The sequence below is a fragment of the Dipodomys ordii genome, unplaced genomic scaffold, assembly GCF_000151885.1.
Source record: "Dipodomys ordii isolate 6190 unplaced genomic scaffold, Dord_2.0 Scaffold129, whole genome shotgun sequence".
NCBI lineage: Eukaryota > Metazoa > Chordata > Mammalia > Rodentia > Heteromyidae > Dipodomys > Dipodomys ordii.
The window spans coordinates 1,277,329-1,286,610 of record NW_012267345.1 but is presented as its reverse complement, the minus strand read 5'-3'; the positions used below and the strand labels follow the sequence as shown (position 1 = coordinate 1,286,610).

General features: G+C 59.7%; 1 protein-coding gene across 1 annotated transcript in view; it reads right to left on the bottom strand.

Moving 5' to 3' along the window:
* Positions 1–1,690, bottom strand: part of Slco4a1 (solute carrier organic anion transporter family, member 4A1) — a 10,650-nt gene extending 8,960 nt beyond the window's left edge. Inside the window, exons 1-2 of the mRNA XM_013030336.1 lie at positions 819–1,690; positions 192–282 (exon numbers count right to left, since the gene is read on the bottom strand). Of these exons, the coding sequence (XP_012885790.1) occupies positions 192–282; positions 819–1,614 (887 nt within the window). The 5' untranslated portion in view covers positions 1,615–1,690. The remainder of the gene's footprint in view (positions 1–191; positions 283–818) is intronic.
* Positions 1,691–9,282: the final 7,592 nt, after the last annotated feature.

Genomic DNA, 9,282 nt, shown 5'->3' with positions numbered 1-9,282 from the left:
CCCCCCCCCCCCCGCTGGGCTCCTAAGGCCTCCCACCCACCGACCTGAGGTGCCCCTCCCACGGCCAGCCCTGATTCCTCCTGCTCCAGCCAGCAGCGCCGCGTGCCATGGACACCACCGGGCAAAACCACCTCTCGGGACTGCAGGGCCCAGGCGCCAACATGGACAGGTGGACAGGCCAGGTCACTCACCGTGGGCCCATATCTGTGTAAATGTTCAGCATGGCGCCTCCTATCAGGTAGCCGGCTGCAGGGCCGAGGATGGCGGCTGTGTAGAAGATAGCTGGAAGGCAAGCAAAGACGTGGCAGTCAGTCGCACCCCGAGCCCTCCCGAGAGAACCACGGTGTCCCTCCAGGTCTGGTCCACCGCACGCAGCTGTGCTGGGTCTGACATCTAGTTGTATCCACTCATGTGGGGCTTGTTGGGGGCAGGGCTCAGCAGGGCTCGGCCATCCTCATTCATCAGCATAGAGAACCCTTCCCAGGTCTGGGAGGCTCAGTGCTGGCTCCTGGGCCCTCCTTGCCTGTGGACACAGGGTCTGTGTGGCCCTGGTGGCAGGGCCACGCCCTCAGTGGGTCTGGTTTCAGTCCCCCCCCCCCGGCCCCCACACACTGTGGGGCCCTGTGGGGCTTCACCCAGGACGGGATGTCACCAAAGGCGTCCTTTGGTGCTCAGATGAAACCACGGCTGGCCTGCCCCTCAGGGAGCAGCTGGTGAGGCCGTGAATAAGAAGCCCACAAAGAGCCGAGCCCCGCCAGATGCCCGCAGGCACAGGCTCAGTGCCAGCCGCCCTGCTGGACCCGTGCTGGCCCACTCACCGATATAGATGGGCGAGTAGCTGGACTTGACGTTCTCGTCCAGGTAGGTGACGCCCAGCGTGTAGAGGGGCGTGGCACCCACGCCGTGCAGGAACTGGCCCAGCATGAAGACCAGCCGGTAGCTGGAGAGGCCCGAGGTGCGGTCGGAGCACGCCACGCTCTGGTTGGCCTGGCATGTCCCCACGCCCTCATGCACCGTCACCTCGTAGCGGCCGGCCATGAAGTGGGGCAGCGTGAACACCAGCGAGCCGGCACCCAGGATCAGCACGCCCCAGCCCAGCCAGCGCGGCTTGTGACCGTTGCCCCCAAAGTAGCTGACAAACGTGAGACAGAGGCAGGCGGCGATGTCGTAGGAGCTGGCGATCAGCCCGCTCTCGTAGCTGTGCAGGTCGAAGCGGCGCTCGATGGAGGTGATCACCGTGTTGATGAAGCCGTTCACGGTCATCCCTTGCAGGAAGGAGGCGGCGCACAGGAAGAACAGGAAGCCCTTGGGCGTGTTGAAGGCCTGCAGGCAGCGGGGCGTGAAGGTCCGCCAGCCACACAGCAGGCCCTGTGTCCCTGAGGACGCGTACCGCACGTCTCCGGCCCCCTGGCTGCTGGGCTTCTCCGCCGGGGGCTGGCACAGGGGCTGGCTGCAGGAGTCCAGGGGACTGAGGTCGGCAGAGCGCAGGGAGGCTGGCGATCCCCTGCTGTGGGACGGGCTGCGGCTGCAGCCATTCTCGGTGGCCAAGGGTTCCGTGAAGAGGAGCCGCGGCACGGCGAGGAGGCACTGGTCACCCGTCATGTGCTGGGGCATCTCGGGGCGGTGGGGAGGGCGTCACGGCTCGGCAGGGAGGGAGACGTAGCAGGAGAGCCCAATAGGAGTTAGCTGCCCCCTTCACTCTGTGAGAAGAATGTCGGGTTAGCGACCCTCAGCCTGTCCCTGTCCCTATCCCCAAGCCCACCCAAGACACCAAAGCCTGGCCCGGGCCTTCTGACACAGCCCATCGCCCGGCCTGAGAAGAGGCTCCACTCTGGTGGTTGTTAGGACTGTGGGAAGAAGAGCTTGTTACCAAGACATGGGGCAGGGCCCCGGCAAGGAGAGAGCCATTGGGTGGACGGCCACCATGCATGGTGGAGTTAGACACCACAGGACTGAGCTGGGCCCCAGAGCCCCTTATCACCCTGACCCACACTGTCCCCCATGGCTTTGCTTTGTATGTGTGGGGTAAACACCCCAACAGTCCCCATGGGAGGTGACCCTCAACCCAGCCTGGATCTTCCGGTGCCTCCTACCCCATAGGAAAATGCACTTTGTTTCAGGGTTTAGAAGAAGTGGAAAATGAGGAAGGGGAAAAGAGTCTCCCAGAACTCTCAAGAGCCATCCATGCCGGGACAGAGCCCGGCCCCTGGCCCAGGTCTCCCTGACTCTGCACCAGAACACTTCACAATTCTCCCTTAGCTCCAAGAACCAACTGGTCCCGCTGGGCTGGAGGTGGGGCCGCCCTAGGGCCTGGCTCAGCCTCCCGGGGCCCATTCCCCAGAGCCAGGCTGGGTGAGTGACCAGTGCACCCCAGACCCAGAGCCAGGCTGGGTGAGTGACCAGTGCACCCCGGGCTGGGCGCTCTCCTCCAGTGCTGCCCCACACTCTTTTTAGAGGGGCTGCAGCCAGGACCAGAGCTGTCCAGGCCCCGAGGCCTCCTAGGAACCTGTGAGACAACTAGCTTCCCAGGGGGAGAGGAATTTCCACCCGAAGCAAACCCATCCCAACACACAGGCTGCCTCGGTGTGCTCAGGGCGGGTCCTGGCACGGGTTCCCCAGGCCGAGCCACCTCAGACATTCACAGGATGAAAAGAGGCTATCAGAGGGCCGTGGTCCCATCTGACTCGCAGGGAAATGTGGGCTCAGATGCACTGGGGACAGGACAGGTGTCCCCAGGCTGAGAGGAGAAGCAGGGGGCTGCCCTGGGGACACCTTGGTCCTGGCCTCCAGGCTCCAGCACCAGGAGGCCACATGCGTCTGCCAGCTAGCCCTTTGGGGTCTGTACCCCCCCACCTCCCTGGGGAGGGCCAACAGACTACAGGCCAGCTGGGGGTGGGTGTGGGTGGCGGCGCGGGCCCAGCACCACGATGGCCCTTTGCAGACCATCGCAACACTAGGTAACAGCAAACTGCTGACTTATTGGTACAAGCACAACTTCACTGGAAGGCCAGTCAGCTCTCGGCTTCCTCAGGTGTCCCAGATGGGGCGGGGGCAGAGGATGGAGGGTGATGTGGCCCTAACAGCCACAGCACGTCGAATGCCACCTGATACCAGGTGCCGCTCTAGGGTGCTACAGGTCAGGAAGGGGCCCACACCACAGCCAGCGGCAGCGAGGAACGAGATGTGGATCGAAAGAACTGGACTGGAGCCTAACACACAAGGCCCCGTGTCGCCCTGGAAGAGGCAGGGCTCAGCACAGGCACCTGTGAACCGCAGAGGTCACAGTCACACTCCGGCCCATGACCCTGTCCAGGTTTCATTCACAGCACCAACTCCACTCTGCCAGCTGGTGACCCCTGGCCGATCTGAGCAGAGGGACGCCGTGTAGAGTATGGAAATAACCTCAAAGTTCCCACAGAAACCCAAGGGGCCAGGCTCCACAGGCACAGAGCAGGCCAGCAGTGAGCCTGGGAACACACACAACACACCTGCTTGATCCACAGCCGGACACGCCGAAGTGGGAAACACAGGTCCCAGACAGGTCAGGGCAGATGCAGCAAAGCCATGACACATCGTGGCCTCAAAACTCAGGTTCTGACATGAAGAACAGCCTCAAAGAGCTGGGGGCATGGAGAAGACTCAAGGCAACAAGAGACCAGAGAGCAGTCTGCCATTTCGCCATCAACCAGAAGCTCTGACCCAGGCGCCCATGGGCCCCCACGGCCTGGCCCCAGGACCACCCCCTGGAGGCAACAGAGGTGGAGGCAAGCAACAAAAAGACCTCCTGCTTGAAAACTCACAAGCAAAGAATCCTGGCGTCTCACAGCTCCAAGTTCACAGCTCTTTCACCCGAACCCAAAGCTCTGACCCAAGTATATGAAGCACAAGCTAAAATTAGACTTATCACTTACATTTAAGTCAGCAATTTAAAATCCTATTTTAAATAGGAAGCAGGCCATTTTCCAGATGTCCACCAGGCCATGCAGGCCAGCTGGGGACACGCTCCAGCAGCCAAGCCAGCCCGGCAGGGTGGCCCTGCCTGCTGTCCTTCACCTGGAAGCTGAGGCAGGAGGATTGCAAATTGGAGGCCAAACTGGACTACAAGACAAGGCCCTGTCTCCAACGACAAACAAAGTGGGGGCTGGTGGCTCACGCCTGTAATCCTAGCTACTTGTGAGGCTTAGATTTAGGGATCATAGCTTAAAGTCAGTTCCAGAAGGAAAATCCAGGAGATTTAGGGATCATAGCTTAAAGTCAGTTCCAGAAGGAAAATCCATGAGATTTTTTTGTTGTTGTTGTCGGTCTGGTCATGGGGTTTAAACTCTGGGCCTGGGCGCTGTCCCTCAGCTCTTCAGTTCAAGGCTAGCACTCTACTACTTGAGCCACAGTGCCATTTCCGGTTTTCTGGTGGGGGCTGGCTTTGAACTGCGATCCACAGATCTCAGCCTTTTGAGTAGCTAGGCTTACAGGCGTGAGCCACTGCTTCCATGAGAATCTTATTTTCAATAACCACCAAAGAGCTGGAACTGGAGCCATGGTAGAGTTCAAGTGGTAGAGTTCCAGCCTTGAGCAAAAAAGTTGGGCGCTGAGCTCAGTAGACATGTGGGCGACGCAGACGGACAGACACTCTGCCAGCCTGCTCCCAGCCTGTCACCAGCCCCCTCGCCGGCAGTCCTGATGAGGACAGGCCATTTCAAAAGGTGGGACCATTGTGTGCTGCCCCCAAAGCTGGGCTCCCACAGCCTGGAGATGAGTAGCCTCATCTAGCCACATGACCCCCAGAGTGGAGGCCTCCAGCTGCCCGGCCTGTGTAACCCCTGAGCACAGGCCTGAGCCCTTTGTTATCCCTGGCATCACAGCCTTTACCCAGAGAGCACCTCTGAGACCAGGAGAGCCGCCTGGGGGTGCCCAGGAGGCATGCTTACCCCAGAAGACACTGGCACCCTCTACCTGAGAGTGGAGACTCCCCAGTCTCTCTGCCGGCTCCACCAGATGGCCCAGCAGGGCGGAAGAGGCCGCAGGGATTAGGCCTAGCCGATTAGAGCTGGGATGAGCTAAGGACGTATACCCTGTGGAGGGGGTGTGTGCGCATGTGCACACACATTCTACCTGTGTCCTCTGTTTGGGGGAAGGAAGTTCCTGAGACCACACTTCCCATCAGGTCCTACACATTTGGTCTTGAGAACGGCAGGCATTGATTTTTCCATCCCAGCCCCAGACCATCTGCCAGCGTGTTTTGGGGAGGAATTCCCCAGCCTACGCCCAACTTGTTATAGGAGCCCTAAGGTCAGTGGCCTTCGGATGGGCCACCCACCACCTAGTCCTTAGAGGGTGAGGCCTTGGTTTATGTGTTTGCATATTCCTCTCAGCCAACCTATTTCCTCCAGACAGTCATCCGTTTACTCAGTCCCTACCTGGGCTGGCCCCAGCAGGTGCAGAGCATAGGAAGTTGCTGGAATACTTAACCCTCCTGTGCGTCCCTCTTCCCCAGATGGCCAAAGTCCCTGCAGGACTCCGGGACCCTCGTGGAGGCCTGGAGCTCGCCATGTGACTTGTTGGATTCCCACGAGCGGGGTTCCTGGGTCCACTCGGCGACCCACTGCCCGGGGCCATGGGTTTCATTTCCCCCACACCCAGGCTCCAGCCAAGACTGAGGAAGTAAAACCACGTTCTGTCCCTGGGGCAGCAGCCACAACCAGGAGAGCTGCAGCCTGCGCCCCAGCATCGCCCCTTCAGCCCCAGTGCCCGCCCCCCCTGCGCCCCAGCATCGCCCCTTCAGCCCCAGTGCCCGCCCCCTCTGTCCTCACACCAGCATCTCCTCTGGCTCCGGACTAGGACACTTGCACTCCTGTGTGATGCCAGGGCAGCTCACACGGCCCAGCTGGCACTGTGGTGACCACACGGGGTGAGGTGCAGAAAGCCAGCTGCCTTGCATGGAGGCTGGCGGATGCGGAGCCTGGGTGTGGGGGACCACGAAGACCTGTCCTCCAGCTCAGTCCTCCACCTGCCTCCCCTCCTCTCCCCTGCTCCCACCTCCTCTCCCCTGCTCCCACCTGCTCTCCCCTCCATCTGCTCTTACCTCCTCTCTTCCCACCTGTTCCCCCTCCTCCCCCCTGCTCCCACCTCCTCTCCCCTGCTCCCCCCTCCTCTCATCTCCTCCCACCTGTTCCCCCTCCTCCCCCCTCCTCTCCCCTACTCCCACCCCCTCTCACCTCCTACCCCTTTCTCCCCCCTCCTCCATCTGCTCTTACCTCCTCTCCTCTCTTCCCACCTGTTCCCCCTCCTCCCCCCTCCTTTCCCCTGCTCCCATCTAGGGGCCCGGGGGAGAGGGAGGCATGTACATTTCCTTCTCTTCCTCCTTTGCCCTTTCAGGCAGATTGGTGAAGCAGAGGGAGGCAGAGACTGCCTCTCAGCCAGTCAGGTGCTCAAACGCTGGACAGGCCCTGGGTCTCTCTAAGCCTCACTCTCCCCCACATATACTATGGTGTCATGCACCTCTCTCTGCACAGATGGGCCCTGGCGCTGCTGGGGCTGGATGCACAGAAGATTACTGGGTTTTCCAGCAGGTCTCGGTGCTGGCTCCCAGGTCAAGTGGCAGCCGGAGCAAAGCGGCTTACTTTGCCCTCACACCTGGCTCCGGCGGCTCCACTGGCTCCTGTGAGTAAACGTGGAAGTCGTGTTTATGACCCTGTTTGTCACCTGCAGGACGTGGCCCTGTTACAACACCATGGACTTTACCTGGCTCAGTCCAGATGAGGAAACCCAACTGGCATGGCTGGCCCACCGCCTCCAGAGTCTGGGGGAGGGGAGACCCCAAGAACTAACTGCAGAGGCCCCAAGCATGCAGGGGTAAGGAGTGGAGCTGATCCCAACACAAGTCTGTGGCTTGGATCAGAGGGGTGATCTGGGTACCCACCCCCCCCACACACAAACCAAACTTGCCAGATTAAAACCTCACTCAGACAAGGTGCAGGCTGGGTGGGAGGGATGCAGATGGAGACTCGCTGGAAGGGTGGGGGAGACGCAGTTCTTCACTCAGGGATCTGGTGTGGAAAAGCGGCGTGCTGCCAGCCTCGGCGGCCTCACCCCGCACTGCCTCCCCGGTTTCTGGGCCACTTCGTGAGTGGCTTTTACAAAAGGCAAGTGGTTTGAAAAGGCATCCAACCTCCCCCAGAAATGTGGTCGAAGATTCAAATCTGATGGAATACTGGTGGGAAGGAGGCCATGCCGTGGCCGCTCAGGGGAAATGAAGGGTGTGAGGGAAGTCGGACCCCTCAATAGATGAGATCAGCAGCCTGTAACACAGCAGGGAGAGCAGAGGGGGACACGTCCCCAGCCAGGCTGCCCTGCCCCGGCCCTGATCTACCTCTGCAGGGGCCCACACGAGGACATGACCAGGTCCACCCTACAGGCAGCAAGCCTCAGACCCCCTTCCTAACAGCAGAGGCAAAGGTGTCAGGACAAAGCAGGTGGGGAGGTCCTGAGAAAAATCCCCTTCCAGAAGGCAATGGCCTGGGCATTCTGGAGGGCGGAGGCCGTGTGACTCAGGAACTGAAGATACTTTTCTTTTCCGTGGTACTGGGGTCTGCATTCAGGGTCTTGTTCTTGTCAGGCAGGTGCTCTACCACTTGGGCTGCATCGCTGGTACTTTATCTTACTTATTTTCCAGGTAAGGACTTAGAGTACCAATCTCCTAACTAGGCCTCCCCTGCCACTTGGATTAGGGGACACAGCACCACACTTGTCCTATTAAGATGGGGTATCTTACTAATTTGTTGGTGTTATTGTTTTGGTCAGTCGTGGGGCTTGAACTCTGGGCCTGGGTGCTGTCCCTCAGTTCTTCAGCTCAAGGTTAGCGCTCTACCCCTGGAGCCACAGCACCACTAACAGTTTTCTGGTGGTTAATTGGAGATTAGAGGACTTTCCTGACCAGGCAGGTTTTGAATCATGATCCTCAGATCTCAGCCTCCTGAGTATCTAGGATTACAAGCCTGAGCCACTGGTGCCCGGCTATTTTACTAATTTTTATCTAGCCTGGCATTGAATCTGAGATTGTCCTAATCACTTTCCTAAGCCAGGCCAAAGCTTGGCTGAGGAGTGTTTTTTATAGCCTGGCCCACACCCCATTAGATATAGTCTGGAGGAAGCTGGAGGCATAAGGCGTGGCTCCCCCACCCTGCGGTCCTGGGGCTTGAGCCCTCTCTCTCTACCCTGAGGTCAGAAGCTGACTTTGTGGTTAGTAGATGTGCACGCAGAGCCAGGGTTACCTAGATCAAGGATGGTCCAGCCCCTCGGGTGGTACGAGGGGCTGGGTTGGGACTAGCTCAGCACAGCCTCGGGGACCACACCCTCTGATCCACCTGGAAGGAAGGAAGTAGCTGGAAGGAATTTTCCAGGCCCTACCTGCTAGCCTGGCCTGGTGGGAAAGCAAGAGGTCCCACTCCAAGGTATCCAGGACCAGCTAGCTCCAGAGACCTGCCCTGATGAGCCACCGAATCTGAGAACATCCAGAGGCAGCCTTCCTCCAGTCCTGCTGTCCCTGCCCCTCCCAGCCAAAGGCCGTGTTCCTTGAATTCCCATGTCTTAGGCCTTGGTTCTCCTCCTTGGGAAGAGTAACACAGCTTAAATGCCTAAAAGTGGGTCCAGGTAAACCTGGCCCTCACTTCCAGCTCTGCCATCCTGGGCAAGGCACAAGTGTTCCGGTGCCCTGGCCTTCTCTGTGCGTTGGTGAGACCGTGGTGAAGCCACGGGCACAGGGCCAGCAAATCTCTCCCACTGTCCTTGTTATCACGACTGTCAAGACTCACAAGGGAGTCTGGTGGGGTGGCTCCCACAGGAAATCCCAAGGAGGCCTGCTTGAATAGCTGGCCCCAGGGTAAAACAACAACACTACAGCGTCTCACTGAAAAATAAGGAAAGCTAAAAGGGCTGGGAGGGGCAGGGTAGGGCAGCTCTAATGAGAGAGTGCTTGTCTAGAGTTCCAACCTCCATGCGGGGACAGATGTAAGGAAGGAGAGGAGGGAGGAGAGGAGGGGGGAGAGGAGGGGGGGAGAGGAGGGGGAGGAAGAGGAAGAAGAGGAGGAGGAAGAAAGGTAAGAATGGAAGGAGAGGAAGGAGGAGGACAACGGGGAAGGAAAGAAAGGCGGCAGGCACGAGGGGGCTGGCCGGAGGAAGAAATACCTAAAGACGGAAGAAAGAACGAGCGAGGAAGAGGAGGAGGGCGGCGGGCAGGCAGGGCCCAGGCTGACCCCGGCGCGCGGCCGGACCGGTGCTACCCACGCG